Consider the following 17,288-nt stretch of genomic DNA (forward strand, 5'->3'; position numbering starts at 1 on the left):
ACATCTTGCCTATGTTATTTTTTAAAAGATTTATTTATTTGAGAGAGAGAGTGTGTGAGCATGTGTGCAGAAGGGAGGGAGAGGGAGAGAGTCTTAAGCAGACTGTCCTGGGTGCAGAGCTCGATCTCATGACCCTGAGATCACGACCTGAGCCAAAACCAAGAGTCAGATGTTTAACTGGTGTGCCACCCAGGCCCCCCAACATTTTGCATACATCATTTAAAAAATCCCTGAAAAATGGAAGAGGGGTTCAATTTGTCACGTGTGGTCACAGAGGAACAGAACCAAGCAATGGAAATCTGCTTAATATGAGGAACTTTTTTTTTTTAAAGATTTTATTTATTTATTTGTTTGTTTGTTTATTTATTTATTTAAGAGAGAGAGAGAGGAAGAACAAGTGGCAGATAGAGGGAGAGGGAGAAGCAGGGTCCCCATGAGCCAAAGTAGATTCTTAATCGACTGAGCCAACCAGGAGCTCCAAATACGAGGAACTTTATAACAATAAGAATAAAGATATGGTGGGGCACCTGGGTGGCTCAGTCGGTTAAGCGGCTGCGTTTGGCTCTGGGCATGATCCCAGGCTCCTGGGATCAAGCCTCGAATCAGACTCCCTGCTCAGTGGAGAGCCTGCTTCTCCCTCTCTCTCTTCCTGCTGCTCTCCTGCTTATGCTATCTCTCTGTCAAATAAAGAAATAAAACCTTTAAAAAAAAAAAAAGAAAGATATGGTAAAATCTTTACCAAATATAAGGAACTTTATAATAGTAAGAAATCTCAAAAAAAAAAAAATTCCCAAAAAATGTGCTTTGGAAAAATCCATGTTGCAAAAGATTTTTAAGCATAGACTGTACAATAGCTGATGGAAGATTTTGTTCTAACCTAAGTACTTCTTGAGTTACTCAAAACAGTTTTTATTTTCATTTCCTGTGTTACTAAGAGGTACTTTGATTTTAAATGAACATTAAAAAAAAAAAAAGATTTCATGATTTATTTGAGAGAGAGAGAGAGCACGAGACAGGGGAGGGGAAGAGGGAGAAGCTGGGAGCCTGACCGACGTGGGGCTGGATCCGAGGACCTCGGGATGGTGGCCTGAGCTAAAGGCAGATGCTCAGCTGCCTGAGCCACCTGGCGCCCCTAAGTAATTTGATAACATTCTGTTGCTCTTCTTCTTTCTGACATGGCTGAAACACTGGGGAAAAGCACTTTGTATAAAATAAAACAGGTAGAAAGCATTTCTGGGCTCTGTTCAGGCCCCTCTGAACTAGAACTGCAGAAGATGACAGCAGCTCAATTCAGCCTGTCCTTAGTGGGTGTGCAGATTGATCGGACGGATAGGGCATCACCATTTCAGAAGTTACTCAACATCAAAGGCTGAAAGGTCTAACTGATGTCACAAGACGACCTACAGCTGCCAGTGAAATGATGCAGTTAAATGTGTGAGAGTTTAGATGAGGGAAAGGTTATTTTATGGCTGAGTTTTGCAAGATAAGCTGAAATTAGAAGGGAGAGAAGGCAAAGTATAAATACACATGTTTCTGTCTTCCTTTAGAGTTGAGACTGTCTTTTTCTCCTTGGTATCCAGGAGCGCCCCTTCCACAGGGCTTTTCCACAAAGTAGATGCTCATTTGAATTGGGGCAAAGTGTGTGGAGTGTGGGCGTCGGGGTGGTGAAGGGACTTTCAGTGTTGTGGGGATAGGAGCTTATGATGATATTAGTATTAGTACTTGGTTATGATTGAGACCTCAGTACTGTAGTCCTGAAGCCAGAGGGAAGGAACACTTTGTGTCGTTCAGTTACTTACCGAGCCCCATGCTTCAGAGATAAATCAGAAAAGGATTCCACCCTTATATACTTAAATAACTATATTAAGAGGTTAAGAGGTCAAGTTTATTTATTTTTTTAAAGATTTTATTTATTTATTTGACAAAAAGAGCACAAGTGGGGGAGAGGCAGGCAGAGGGAGAAGGAGAAACAGGCTCCCTGCAAAGCAGGGAGAGCCCAATGTGGGACTCGAACCCAGGACCCCCGGATAATGACCTGAGCCGAAGGCAGTTGTTCAACCAACTGAGCCACTCAGGCACCCAGGAGATCAAGTTTAGAGGGAGTTTGGAGGAAGGAGATCTTATTTCCAAGGGTAGATCATGGAAGAGTGCATGGAGGAGGTGACTTTTGAAAGTAACATTTGAATTGTCACATGTGAGGCTGATCAAAAATTTTACCAATCTGTATTCTCAGTAGTCCCCTCCATCCCTAGCTTCTCATTATGGCTTGATGACCTTCACTCTCTCTACAAGCTCTCTTAATTTCTCTGATCCTAACAAATTTATCCCATGTCATTTAGCCTTCCAGCTTTACCTTCCCTGTAGCAATTGGAGAAGTATCTTTCTTCCTCTTTTTTTTTTTTTTAATTTTATTTACTTATTTGAAAGAGAGAGCACAAGAGCAGGAGTGGAGGGGTGGGGTGGTTGCAGAGGGAGAGGGAGAATCAGACTCCCTGCTGAGTAGGGAGCCAGATGTGGAGCTTGATCCCAAGATCCTGGGATCATGACCCGAGTTGAAGGCCAGTGTACCTGACTGAGCCATCCAGGCACCCAAGTCTCTATCTTCTATGCATGGTTTGGATCCTATCCCTTCTGTCTTCTAGGGTTGTTATTCCAGTATTGTTTTCTTAACTATAACTAAGGTTTTTTCTGCTGATTCTTTTCTCTGTAGTAATAAACATCCTCATCCATTCAAAATCTACTCCCTTAATACTAGGCCCTACTCTGATTATATCCCTTCTTTTTTTCTTTTAGGAAAAATTTGTCTTTACTCCCCGTTGTCCACTTATTTATCTTGAACTCCTGTGGGTGTGATTTGTGTGCCCTCTTCCCCCACTGAAATTTCTCTTGCTCGAATCACTGATGACCTAATTGTTATGTCCTTTGGAAAATTTTCAGTACTATTTGAGAGAGAGAGAAAGAGAATGCACCCACACACACACTGAGAGGGAAGGGGCAGAGGGGGAAGAAGAGAAAGCATCTTAAGCAGGCTCCACACCCGGGGAGAAGGCCAGTGCAGGGCTCAGTCTCCCGACCATGATTTCAGCTCATGGACCTGACCTGAAATCAAGAGTCAGATGCTTAACTGACTGAGCCACACAGGTGCCCCAATATGTAGCTTTCTTAATCTCGGTGGCATATGACACTCTACTCTGTTCACTTCATGAAATTTTCTCCCCTTTAACTGGGTGGCTTTTATACCTTTTTTTTTTTTTTTTTTTTTAAAGATTTTATTATTTGTCAGAGAGAGAATGAGCACAGCGGGAGGGGGGCAGCAGGCAGAGGGAGAAGCAGACTCCCCACTGAGCAGGGAGCCTGATGCAGGACTCCATCCCAGGAGCCTGGGATCATGACCTGGGCGGAAGGCAGATGATTAACTGACTTAGACACCCAGGCCCCCCAGCTTTTTATACTTTTGAATTTTAACCTTTGTATATATATTGCCTGTCAGAGAAAGTAAAGTGAAAGTAGCACCTCCTCCAGGGAGCACACTCCCTTACTCCAGGTCTGAATTAGATGTTCCTGTCTTGTGTTTCTGCCACTCCTCACCACCGTATCTTTTTTATATAACTTTTCACAATATATTATAAACGCCTTATACTTTTCTCTTCCCCAATATACTGTGAGCCTCAGAGGGGAAGGAGTATGTCCTCAGTGAGTATGACAGTTAACCTCTCCGTGATCTGTTCTCACTAAGTACTAGATCTGAAAATTAAATTTCTGACCCATGACTTGTTCTGCAGGCTCCCCTTGTTCCCCCAGGGCTCCAGCAGCTGCAGCCGTAGGCGCTGAGGACTGAGAAGTGCTTTTGCGAAGAAATAACTAGCTGTCTGCTGCCTCATAGAGGACTCTGTCCTGGTCCTTTTCTCCCATGCTGCTCACGGCCAGCCGTGACCGCAGCTGCTGAGATTTCGGATCACCTGAGGTCAGCTCAGCTGGAACATTTATTTTATTTTTCCACTTAAGGTTAAAAGGTCTTTCACGCTTTGTGATAGATGGTAAAGTAGAGATGGAGGGCTTGGTAGGTCAGCGTGGAGGTGTTTCCCTGGGGTCTGCATCTGAAGACTCTGGGAATGTGCAGTTAATCCTTTTAGCCCAGGGACTCTAAAAAAAACTTCATTGAAGTAATAATTTACATGCCATAAATTTCTCCTATTTTTTAATGTACGACTTAATGATATTTAGTAAGTTGACCAAATAGTGCAGTTGTTACCTTAGAGTAGTTTCCATCACCCCAGGAAGAAAGGGGCTCTTGAAAGAGGATAACCATTAACGTTTAATTTCTGCCTGTGGACTTGGTACACTTTATCTGGTTCAGCAAAGAGTAGTTTCTCTTCTGTTTCTCACTCTTTCTTACAGCTGTTCAAATTGGCTTAATTCACACTAAAGTTTCTTTTAAAGGAGAAACTGTCAAGGTTTCTCATGTGCTTGCAGGGCTTGGAAAACAAGCCTTTATCATTTCTTGGATTACGGCTGGTGCTTCCCTCGATCTTCCTCACCCCTTAGGATACCTCCTCATCCATATGATCCGTACTGCTTGGAGTGACCGCTCAAGTTATATCCGATCATTTCATTTTTTTTTTTTTTTCAAAGGAGCCTCCTTGCCCAGTGTGGAGCCCAGTGCCCAGTGCAGGGCTTGAACTCAGAACCTTGAGCTCAAGACCTGACTGAGCTGCCCAGGTGCCCCTGATCATTTCATTCCCATTTCAGATCCCTCAGAGGGTCTGCACGTTCTCTCCCCTTGGCCTGACTTGTTCGCCCCCCTGACCACCACCACCCTCCCACCCCACACATAGTCCTTCAAGACCTAAATGCCCTTCTCTCTGAGAAAGTAGCGCTAATGCCCTTCCTTCTTTAGCTGGTCAGTTCTCAGTCGAATACTCTGCCTTTTTTCTCTTAAGACCTGTTCCTACCATGCTGGGTTGAAATTACTAGGCTTTTTCCAGTGCCTCAATGGTGCTTAGACATGTTAGCGTCTGAGTAAAATCCTGATTGCCAGGAAGAGACTGCCCAGCTTGGGACGTTTTCAGCAGCGAGTAACCCTGGCATGTGGGGGTATCTGCTGTGCAAGCGGGGTGTGGTGACCAGAGGAGCGGCTCCTGGAGGAACCGAATCTCGATGGTTTGGAGTAGTCATTTCCGGCATTGGTATGTTCCCCTCTGTATTGCACCGAGCTGGGAAACCACTGAAGTCACGTGCTCAGCAGAACCCGTTCAACTTGTTTCCTCCTCACAGACCCCTAATTCACATTCCCACCCTGATTGTTTTCTCCCAGTGCATGCTGGAGGTCTGGGCTTGTTTCAGGGCTTACCGCACCAGTTCTCTGAATACTGGTTTCTTTGTCTTGCTGCGGACTGGAACTGGTAGGGCCCAGCCTGCAGTCCCTTTGACGGATGCTCTCTGCAGGACAAGGAAGGTAGGGTACTGGGTGTTCCTGGGATCTGGCTCTTGCACACACGTCCTCCTGTATGTGGAACACGGGTGCACAGCGCCCATGACTTAGGGCCCATGGGTGTGGGTTTGCATATAGCATCTCAGTTAATGCTCACAACTACCGTGTTTTTACGGACAGGAAACTGAAGCTCAGAGAGGCTAGTTAGGTAAATTGTCATTCTTACTTCCTTCCCTCATTACGCAGGGAAGAACTGGGTCTGTTCCTCCTCAATAACTAGTGCCCCCGTGTTCTCTAGAACGTTGCCTTCTTCCTTGGCTCTTTATGTCTCGTCTCTTCGGTCCCCTCAGCACTTGTTGCTTTCTTGCAGCCTGCAATTAAGTGCCTCCTCCTGAGTCATAAAGAGAGAGAGGTGCCTTCCTAGGACATGCCACCACCTCAGACCCACCCTTTCTCCATTCCTCCAATTTCTCTTCCCTTCTTAAACTTCCTGAAAAGGAAGTCTGCCTTGGCTGTTTCTAGTTCCCCCTAGAATTTGCTTTTCTGGTTGTAATCTCCCTTCCCCTGCTCACCACTCCACTAAGATGCCCCTTCATGGGGGTCACAGATGGCCTTCTTCCGTGTTTGGTACATCCTTTTCCCTAGGCCATCCGTCTCTCTGCAGCGTCGAAGTTGGTGACCTCTCCCAGCTTCCGGCAAAGTTCTCCTTCCCTGTGGTCATGCGATTCTCTCATGTTTCTCATTTTACCTTAGTAGCCCCTGTTTGTAATACATTTAAGTGTTGGTGTTGGTGTTCTCTGAGGCACAGTCTTGACTTTTTTTTTTTTTTAAGTTATTTATTTATTTATTTATGTAAGTCACCTCTACACCAAACATGGGGCTCGAACTCACGACCCTCAAGATCAAGAGTCACATGCTCCTCTGACTGAGCCAGCCAGGCATCCCCTGGCCGTATTATATGTTGCTTTACAGTCCGTTTCTCTGGTGAGCTCATCCACCCCCCTACCCCCCCCCATGGTGCCACTCTTCACGCCTTGTCTCCAGCTGGGTCTGCCCCCTGAGTTTTCCAGACTTGTGTTTCCACTGCCTGCAGGTTGTCACCACCTGACGTCCTGTTCGTGTTTCGAGCTGAACACGTTTCCGGCCTGAATTTATCATTCTGGCCTGCTTCTGCCGGTGGCCCCACCTCGCTGCCTGGCATCCTCTTTCATTTAGTCATCCGCGCCACAAGTCACCACATCATCTTTTAAAATAAAACAACCTTTTGCCTTTTATAGAAGTTTCTGAAAGTTTACTAAACATGGTACATGTTGCCAGATTTTCTTCTGGAACAGTGTGAGAATGTGGGGTTTCCCCACATATTGGACAATAATAAGTCACTATTGTTCCTTATCTTTGCCAGTCTGGTAGCCAAATAATGGTGTTATTGTTACTTTAATTTGCATTTCTTTGATTAGTAGACTAAGAATTTTTCCTGTAATTATGGCCATTTACTTCTTTCGTGAGTTGCCTGTTTATGTTTCTATATTTTTCTAGGGAAATACTTGTCATTTTATTTATTTCAAGCATTTAAAATGTATATAGGAGATTGTTAATTTCTTGTTATGTTGCAGAGTTTTCCCTCCAGTTTATCTTTTCTCTAAAAAAAATTTTTTAATTGCCTTAAGTTTAATTTTTTAAAAAATTTATGTATTTACTTGTCAGAGGGATAGAGAGAGAGAGAGAGAGAGCATGATAGTGAGCACAGGCAGGGGGAGTGGCAGGTTGAAGGAGAAGCAGGCTTCCTGCTGAGCAAGGAGGCTGATGTGCTACTCGATCCCACCACCCTGGGATCATGACCTGAGCCAAAGGCAGACACTTAACCAACTGAGCCTCCCAAATGTCCTGAAGTTTAACTGCTTTTTATATAGCCACTTTATTCCCCCCTCACTTTTTCTTTTCTTTTCTTTTTTTTTTTTTTTGTAGAGCCCAACACAGGGCATAAACCCAGGACCCTGAGCTCAAGATGTGAGCTAAGATCCAGAGTCAGTTCCTTAACTGACTCAGCTACCCAGGCGCCCCTCCCTCTTCCTTTATATCTGCTGCCATAAATTTGTTTGAAAAGGCTTTTCCCATTTCAGGATTGTACAACCATTCATCTGTAATTTTTCCCTCCTTTTATCTTACTCTTTAAATTCTCTAATCCATTGTTTAAATTTAAATTAAAATTTTTTTCAGTTAACTCTACCCCCAGCTTGGGGCTGGAACACATGACTGAGATGAAGAGCTGCATGCACCACTGACTGAGCCGGCCAGGCCCCTTGAACCCGTTTGATGTTCTGTGTCATTAGCAAGATGTGAAGTCAGGACTTAACTTTGCTTTTTTCCCCCCCTTTTTCTTTTCCTGTTGTCTATAAAGCCATTGTCTCCCACTCCTAGCCCTTACTCCCAGCTGTTTAACCAGCTGTCAGGAGGGGTCAGTTTTTCCCTTGTAATTGCTCACCAGTTTTCTTTCTCTTCCCACCATTGCCCTAGTCAAGGACCTTACTGGATTCCTCTGACCAACCCACTCTTCTGTTCGAAAACTTCGGTGGTTCCCACTGCCTGAGAATTAAAATGCTGGTGCTCCAGATACATCTCTACTACAGTAACTCATCATTCCCCAAATACACCATTTATTGTCATGCCTTACTTATTTATTTTTTAAAAGTAATTTCTACATCTGATGGGGGGCTTGAACTTTCAACCCTGGGATCAAGAGTCATATGCTCTGCCAACTGAGCCAGATGGGCGCTCCTGTTTTGTGCCTTTTTGCCCTTCATTTTTGCTTTATCTCAGATGTCTCCTTTTCCCATTTTTCTTCTCTCCAAATACAATTTATGTTATAAAGCCTAGTTGAAATATCATCCCATTGTAGCTAGTTGTTTAATCACCTCTGTTCCTGGGGGTGATCTCCTTGAAGGTGGTTGCAGGCATTTAGCACATCTCAAGCTGCTGATAGCTCTTGCATGGTGTAGTCTATTAGAAATGTGTCCTACAGGGGACAAGGGTGCCTGGGTGGCTCAGTCAGTTAAGTGTCTGCCTTCGGCTCGGGTCATGGTCCCAGGGTCCTGGGATCGAGCCTCACATTGGGCTCCCCGCTCAGCAGAGGACCTGCTTCTCCCTCTCCCTCTGCCTGCTGTTCTGCTTACTTGTGCTCTTTCTTTCTCTGTCAGATAAATAAATAAAATCTTAAAAAAAAAAAAAAAGAAAGAAAGAAATGTGTCCTGGGGCACCTGGGTGGCTCAATTGGTTAAGCGGCCCACTCCTGATCTCAGCTCAGGTCATGATCTCAAGGCCCTAGGATTGAGCTCTGGCTGCACTGGGCTCCGAGCTCTGCGGGGAGTCTGCTTGATTCTCTCTCTCCCTCTGCCCCCGCCACTCTTTTTCTGTATATATAATAAATCTTAGGGGTGCCGGGGTGGTACCCCTAAGCATTTGCCTTTGACTCAGGTCATGATTCCAGGGTCCTGGGATCGAGCCCCAGGTCGGGCTCTCTGCTTAGTGGAGAGACTGCTTGGCCCTCTCCCTCTGCCTGCCACTCCCCCTGCCTGTGCTTTCTCTGTCAAATAAGCAAATAAAATCTTAATAAATAAATATGTATATAAATAATCTTTAAAAAAAAAAAAAAAGAAAGAAAATGCTGCCCTGAATGGATGTGTAGCCGTCAGAGTGGACAGGTGTTTTTTTGAGAGGTGATTTAAGGGGCGCCTGAGTGGCTTAGTCAGTTAAGCTTCTGCCTTCTCAGGTCATGATCCCAGGGTCCTGGGACTGAGTCCTGCGTCAAGCTCCCTGCTCACCGGGGAGTCTGCTTTTCCCTTTCCTCCCCACTTACACTCTCTCGCTATCTCTGTCTTTGTCTCTCACATAAATAAGTAAAACCTTTAAAGAAAAAAAAGTTGATTTAAAATATGTATAAAACAGAGCTCCATAGAAATAGGCTATATGTGAGAGGTAGATAAGATTATTATTTATGAGAATTGTGATCTATTTATATTAAAAATAAACCTTTATATAAACTCTCATTTTTCACACTAATTGTGTCATTGTCACCAGTGCTTAGTGTTTAATGGGCTTTTCTCCGGGTGCTTGATACAGGAAAGTCCACTGATGAGGTGGGGCAGGGTGCTTCAGGAAGTCCAGCTTCAGAACCTGAGGTTTTGTTAGTGAATGTTCTGAGGTGGCAGCTATTACAGTTATTGAAGGAGACAGTAGATTGTAACAAGAGTTTGGGTTTTATTTATTTATTTATTTGACAGACAGATCACAAGTAGGCAGAGAGGCAGGCAGAGAGGGAGGGGGAAGTAGGCTCCCTGCTGAGCAGAGAGCCCAATGTGGGACTCGATCCCAGGACCCTGAGACCATGAACTGAGCTGAAGGCAGAGGCTTAACCCACTGAGCCACCTCAACTCCCCTTGTCATTCCTTTTTAACAAACAAAGAAACTGGCTACGTGACTGTCTTGATAAGGGACAGGTTATAAATCCGCGTCTCTCTCTCTGTTTATTTTAACTCTTTTTTTGAAGATATATTTATATATTTTAGAGAGAGAAAGTGTGCAAGTAGGGGAAGGGACAGAGAGAAGGAGACAAGCAGATTCATTGCTGAGCAGGGAGCCTGATGTGGGGATTAATCTCAGGATGCTGAAATCATGACTGAATCAAAACCAGGGGTTGGATGCCCAACCAGCTGAGCCCCTAAACCCAGGTCTCTTAAAGTCCAGTGCAGGCCACGTTATATACACGTGTGTGTGTGTGTGTGTGTGTGTGTGTGTGTACTACATATATTTCTTTTAATTTAAATTGTGTATCATGCATCATTGGTCTTGGATATAAAGTTCAGTTATTTGTCAGTTGCATATAACTCCCAGTGTGCTTCATGGCCACATTATATTTTGAATTCCATGTGTTGTCTTGCTCCACAGGGCGGCTTAGGGTGCCAAGGGGGAACAGGTGCTGGTTTAGTAAAAACTTCTGGCTGGTAGAATCCAGAAATGAACGTTTGGTTATACATCAGCAGCAGTCAGGCTCATGAGAGGATTTGAAAGCATTCAGGCATGAAAGTGGTTGAGTAAGTGGGAGGTGGAGGGAGTGGAGGAGTTGGGGCAGAGGAGGAGGTCTTTTTTTTTTTTTTTTTTTTTTTTTTTTTTTAATTCATTTGACAGACAGAGATTACAAGTAGGCAGAGAGGCAGGCAGAGAGAGAGAGGAGGAAGCAGCCTCCCTGCTGAGCAGAGAGCCCAACTCGGGGCTTGATCCCAGGACCCTGAGATCATGACCTGAGCAGAAGGCAGAGGCTTAACCCCCTGAGCCACCCATGCGCCCTAAGGAGGAGATCTTTAGTGAGATTTCCACCCGAGGGATTCTGTGATGAACATAAGAACTGGCAAAAAGTTGTGTTACCATTGATTTATAGAGAATGCATAGGCTGGGGGAAGGGCAAGGGGAGAGGGAGAAGCAGGTTCTGCACTGAGATGGGAGCCCCAGGCCGCAGGGCTCTACCCCAGGATCATGGGATCATAACCTAAAGGGTTATGATCATAACCTAAGGGTCTAAAGCAGACGCTTAGCCAACTGAGCCACCTAGGCGTTTCTAGGTTTATTTACTTTCTAATTTTTAGCTTTATGTGGTATAATTAACATAAAATTGTAGGATATTTAACATGTACAGAAATAACGTGTACATTGTGATTTGTCATACGTGTACATTATGAAAGGTTTAGGTTTTATTTTCTTTTTGTGAGAATGTTCAAATTCTACTCTCTTGGCAAATTTTAGTTACACAAGAATTGTGGTCCACAACAGTCCCCGTGTTTTACATTAGAGCCTCAGATCTCATCCTCTTATATGTGAGAGTTTGTACCCTTTTGGCAACCTCTCCCTATTTCCTTTACCCCATGGCAACTACTTTTAGACTGTGTTTCTATGAGTTTTCTTTTGGTTTTTTTTTTAGATTTTATATATGAGCAATACTGTGAAGTATAATGCCCACAGGTTCATCTGTGTTGTCACAAATGGAAGGATTTCCTTCTTTCTCATGGCTGAATAATAGACCAGTGTGTGTGCACGTGCGCGTGTGTGTCACATCTTCTGTATCCATTCATCTGTTGATGGGCACGTCTCTTGTTTCCTTATCTTGACTATTCTGAATGATGCTGCAGTGAACACGGGAGTGCAGATAATCTCTTCCACAGTTGCTTTCATTCCTTCGACTATTTACTCAGAGTCGGGATCGCTGGATCGCAGGCAGTCCTGTTTTTAATTTTTTAAGGAAATGCCACATATCTCCTTAGTGGCTGTACCAGTTTACACTCCCACCAGTTGTGCACACAGGTTCTCTTTTCTCACATCGTTCCCAACACTTGTTGTCTCTTGCCCTTCTGATGACGACTGTTCTAAGTGTCAGGTGATGTCTCGTTGAGGTTTTCATTTGCATTTCATTTCATTTGCTGACAGTTAGCACCTTTTGTACATCTTCTTTGGGAAAATGTCTGTTCACTTTCTCTGCCCATTTGTAAATTGGATTGCTTGTTTTTTTGCTCTTCGGTTGCATGAATTCTTTAATTTTTTTGGATATTAACCTTTTATCAGATACATGATTTGCAGATGCTTTCTTCCTTTTCATAGGTTGCCTTTTCCTTTTATTGGTGGTTTCCTTTGCCTGTGCAGAAGCTTTTTGTTTGGTGTAGTTCCACTTCTGTTTATTTTTGCTCTTGATGCCTTTGCTTTTGCTGTCAAATCCAAAAATATTATTGCCAAGACTGACGCTAAGGAGCTTACCTGTGATATTTTCTTCTAGGAGTGTATGGTTTCAGGTCTTAACGTTAAGTTTGTAATCCATTTTGAGTTGATTTTTGTGTGTGGTGTAAGGTAGGGATCTATGCAGATTTATTTAAAAATGTATTTATTAAGCAAGGGGTACCTGGCTGGCTAATTTGGTAGAGCATGTGACTTGATCTCAGGATTGTAAGTTTGAGCCCCACAATTTGGTGTAAAGATTACTTAGAAATAAAATCTTTAAAAAAATAAAATGTATTCAAAAAGCTAAATTAAATGCTTATGTTTTATAAGAAAGCTTTGTGTCTGAGTTGGAAATCAGTGTGAACTTACACTAAAATACCTAAAACCCCATTTAGTGGACAGAATCTGGAGAGATACTAGACTTTTTCCTGTATAGGATACCTGCAACTTGGTCCTGTTCATTCTGCTCTGTGGGGCTCAGCCCTGTTAGGTTTTTGGAGTGATGGGATAAGAGTAACAGTGGTCTAGTGAAGAGGATTATCAACTAGGAATCAGGGACCTGATTGATTCTGCCTTTGCCGGTAGCTAGTAGTTGACTTGGACAGATAGACCTTATACTTATAAAATGAGGGGGTTGTATAAGTAGATACAGCCTTTGGACAAGCTTTTGAACAATAAAAAAAGTTTCTTTAATGTTTATATTTCTTTAATTTTGGAGTTAGACTTCTAAGGTCCTTTCCTTAGGAGTTAATTCTAAATACAGCAGAACATTGTGCACAAAGATGTTCCTTGCAGTATTATTTAATACCTGAAACTGTTTGGAAGTGACATAAGTGTCCAACATAGGTGGCCAGTTAAGCACTTTGGAGAATTTTTGTGTAACTCAGTCTTCAGAAATTATATAATAACATGGAAAATATTCATAAAATATTGAGAGGTGTCTACTAATTTTCTTTAATGAATATGTATTATTATATTGAAAGAACAAAGCAAAACCCAAAGGGATTTGCCCTAGAAGTGCTTTAAGTTCTTGGCTATCATCTTGTGATTCTGTGGTTTAGTGGCAGAGGGGGAAATCTCAGATGGGCTGTGGAGGACCGAAAGGGGGGTTTGTTGAATCTTCTCAGGACTATAGTAGAATCTCTACTTCAGCTAATATTAACAATTAGAGTAACATAGCATCCTACTGAGTGCTCTTCATTTTTCAAAGCAATATGGTCCCGATTTAACTTACTTTTTAAACTTAATTCTTATAAATGAAACCCGCTGATACTCTCTTGTGAGACAGAGGTTCCCACCCTGTGTGTGGAATATGGAGGGCAGCTTTGGGTTTGGGGCATGGAGAGACACTTCTGTATTTTGCCTGTTTATTCTGGCTCTCCCTTACCCCTTTTCATCAGATCACAGTTGCCTCTTCTTCTGGCCTGACATTTCTGTGATGTGCAAGGTATTCTCTTCCACTCTACAAAACTAGCTGTTAATCAGGCCTGCTTTACAGCAGTTTGCCTCAGGAAGGCGTGGATAAAAGCTTGTGGGAGATGACGCTGTGGTTCCTCCTTTGACTTTGACTTTGATGTAGTCATCTCAGAGAAGAACCGAAACGCCTTTGGTAGCTAGCCTCATTCAAGGCAAAAGTATTGCGCTGTGCTCTTTATCCACAGTCTATGTGTTTACCTTGTTTTGAGGAGAAAATAAGTAATTTTTTCTTCATTACATGGTGAAGGGCTGTTCTTGGATTAGACTGCAGTTGTTCTAGGCTTGTTTCTGTTAATGAGAACACAAGTTCCACTGTCCCTTGAGAGCTGGGATTGGCAGGAGCCATTTGCTGTATCCTTTTTAGCAAGAAAATATTGGAAGGCTGGAAACAGGAGATGAATCCTGGACTACAGCTCTTTTCCATACCAGTGAGCTGTATTCTTTTCCACTTTGCCCTTCTGGTCGTTGGGCTCTTGCAGAGGTTTGGATTTTGTAGCTCTTACCCATTGGTATCTGTCTTAACTACCGTGGCAGCCCTTCTGGAAAACTCATTTGTGTGCTCCTACCACCACCCCCCGCCCCCACCACCTCCAACCGCCGTGATTTAAGTTCCCAGTACCTGAAAGAAAAGCCAGAGGTAAAAACTTATTATCACTGGGTATAGGGAATGATGAGAAAATTCTCTGGCCCATGCATACACCCCAGCCAGTATTTATTTAAATACATACTATGACTATTTTTAGAACTTGAGAAACACAGAGAAATTGTTCCTTTTCCTTACTGTTTTGTAAAAATTCTGAGCAGTAACCTCAGTTTGGAAAGTCAGAATTAATACAAGAAAGTCTATTCTGAATTATAAAAGTAGCAATTTATAGAACTATCATAAATCTAAGGTCTGTTGTGTATCATTCAAGCAATTTATTAATAAAAGAATTACATAAACATGCATACAGGAAGCCTGGGTAGCTCAGTTGGTGAAACATCTGCCTTCGGCTCAGGTCATGCTCTCAGAGTCCTGGTGGTCCCAGCATCAAGCCCCTGCTCAGCAGGGAGTCTGCTTCTCCCTCTCCCTCAACTCTCTCCTCGCCCGCCCCCTTGGTCTCTCTCTCTCAAATAAATAGGGGTGCCTGGATGGCTCAGTTGTTAAGCATCTGCCTTGGGCTCAGGTCATTATCCCAGGGTCTTGGGATCAAGCTCCACATGGGGCTCCCTGCTTGCTGGGAAGCCTGCTTCTCTCCCTCTGCTGCTCCCCCTGCTGTGTTCCTATTCTCGCTCTGGCTCTCTCTGTCCAAAAAAAAAAAAAAAAAAAAGCCAAAGCATCGCCTTTAAATGACTTTTATTTTCCTACACGTATGTTGATAGAAAATACATGCAGATGTGCATTGTTTTATCTTGAGCCTCCCTGAAATCTCTTGAGAAATGTTTTAGGGGGAAATGTAGTCTCCTCCCCCACCTCTGACAAACACACATTCATTTTTACTGCATTTCCTTCCCTGTTTCAGTTGAGATCATAGACTATTCATGTAACCCCCAAACAGCCTTAAAAGCTGAACCTAGAAATTCTTTGTGGATTCTGAAACTGGAAGAGAACATACATTTGAATTTTTGAACAACTGAAGTGCTGCCGTCAGCTACACATGGCTTTTCTTAGGAGTTCTGCAGGAGTGACCTCGGGTTAGGGCCTGAGGTTTCTGGGCAGTCAGGGGCTGGGGAGCCAGTTGGCTCTACTGCCACAGAAGAAAGCAGGGTAGAGAAGAAGGTGGCTTTGTTGCTCGGGAGTTTTCCAGTCTTTTCCTAAGACTGGGTCAGGACAAGGATGTGTGTGAAATTGGATCTTAAAAGAGTGTTGCTTATGTGGAACTTAAACTCCAGGGAGAATGGAAATGAGTCTCAAAAATCTCTTAAGGAGGGGATCAGACCCTTCCTCTGTTGTCACGTCCTCTCCCTTTCGTGCAGGTGGATGGAAGCGTGCCTCGGGGAAGACCTGCCTCCCACCACAGAACTGGAGGAGGGGCTTAGGAATGGGGTCTACCTTGCCAAACTAGGAAACTTCTTCTCTCCCAAAGTGGTATCCTTGAAGAAGATTTACGATCGAGAGCAGACCAGATACAAGGTGAGTCCTTCCTTGCTTGGGGCTTAAATTTCCTTAAACTTGAAAGAGAAGATTTGTGGACTTTATCCTGTCCCAGAGTTATTGAGAAATATGTGTGAGTGTGTGTGTTCCTTTAAAATAAAACACCTGGTGGAGAGTGGAGAAGATAATGCAAAGTCAGGTATAGTAATGAAAGGTGGCTCTCTGTATTTTTTTTTTTTAATTAAAGATTGTATTTCTTTATTTGAAAACAGAGATCACAAGTAGACAGAGAGGCAGGCGGGGGGCGGGGGGAAGCAGGCTCCCTGCTGAGCAGAAAGCCGATTCGGGGCTCCATCCCAGGACCCTGGGATCATGACCTGAGCCGAAGGCAGAGGCTTTAACACACTGAGCCACCCAGGCACCCCAACTCTCTGTATTTTTGATACAATTCCTGTGATGGGGTATGTCTGGAAATCTTTATGGTTCGTGATGATTTTTTTTTTTTTAATTTCTTAGAAGGTAGAGGAAGTAACTAGGGGGAATTACAACTTTAATTTTAGCCAAGCACTGAGATCTATTGGCAAATTAAAGCAATAACCTTGCAACTTTAGGAGGAATAAAGATCTCTCTGTGACATTAAAATTTGAGGTAAATTGGAAAAGCAGTCCAATTTATCGAGGTCAGTGAGAGGCTTTGATTCTTGTGGCCCAGGGCCCTGAAAAAGAAAAATCAAGTTGGGATGTTGACAAGGACCAAAATCTGCTGTGGGGGAGCTTTCTTACGAGCAGCTATTTGGAAAAGGATGAGTGTAAAAGATAGAGGAAGATTGCAAAACCAAGGGCAGATGTAAGCGGGTTGACTGTGGAGTTGGGCCAGAACTTGGAATGAGCTAAGGATGAAGACAGAGTCCAAGGAGGTTTTTATGTTCCATGTTTATGTTCAAAGGACAACAAGGAAGGTCCAGGTCCTCAACTAAAATTAACATCTCAAAGAGAAACTTTTCTTTTCTGAAGACAGTTCTGGAGCTGTTCTGTGGAGCACTCTACGGTGTGGACAGAGCAGCGAGACATTCATTCATTAATTTAAAAAGATTTATGTATCTTTAGAGAGAGCACTAGTATGAGTGGGTGGAAGTGGCAGAGGGAGAGAATCCCAAGCAGACTCCCCACTGAGCACTAGAGCCCAAAGCGGGCCTGGATCCCATGACCCTGGCTCATGACTGAGCCAAAACCTAGGTCAATACACTCAGCTGACTGAGCCATCCAGGCAACAGGACATTCAAAACAAGAGTGAAGACTGCTGGCGATAGAAACAGTAGTCCTGCCCATCTTCCTCTTGAGAGTAAATCTTTCTCTAAAATAGCAGACCTAGAGATGAGTCCTTTATACCACCAAACACCATGTCCACCACATGAGTGGGTGTTTGTGTGTGTAGTATGAAAACCCTGATTGATATATTTAATGGTATCTGTCGGTTTATGAGTATTTTCTACATGCCAGATACCACCCTGAGTGCTTTATGTACATTTTCCCATTTCATCTTTACAACAAA

At 43.5% G+C, this 17,288-nt stretch overlaps 1 protein-coding gene across 2 annotated transcripts in view; it reads left to right on the forward strand.

Annotated features, from left to right (window-relative positions):
• Window positions 1–17,288, forward strand: part of IQGAP1 (IQ motif containing GTPase activating protein 1) — a 100,580-nt gene that overhangs the window by 18,802 nt on the left and 64,490 nt on the right. The window contains exons 1-2 of one of the 2 annotated variants that reach the window (XM_045067237.1): window positions 5,418–5,455; window positions 15,620–15,776. In XM_045067237.1, the coding sequence (XP_044923172.1) occupies window positions 5,433–5,455; window positions 15,620–15,776 (180 nt within the window). In that variant the 5' untranslated portion in view covers window positions 5,418–5,432. Of the gene's footprint in view, window positions 1–5,417; window positions 5,456–15,619; window positions 15,777–17,288 lie in introns of those variants that run through there. The other variant, XM_045067235.1, reaches the window with a different exon arrangement.

The sequence above is a fragment of the Mustela putorius genome, unplaced genomic scaffold (assembly GCF_011764305.1).
Source record: "Mustela putorius furo isolate JIRA1106 unplaced genomic scaffold, ASM1176430v1.1 tig00003875_pilon_pilon_pilon, whole genome shotgun sequence".
In the NCBI taxonomy this organism is placed as follows: Eukaryota; Metazoa; Chordata; class Mammalia; order Carnivora; family Mustelidae; genus Mustela; species Mustela putorius.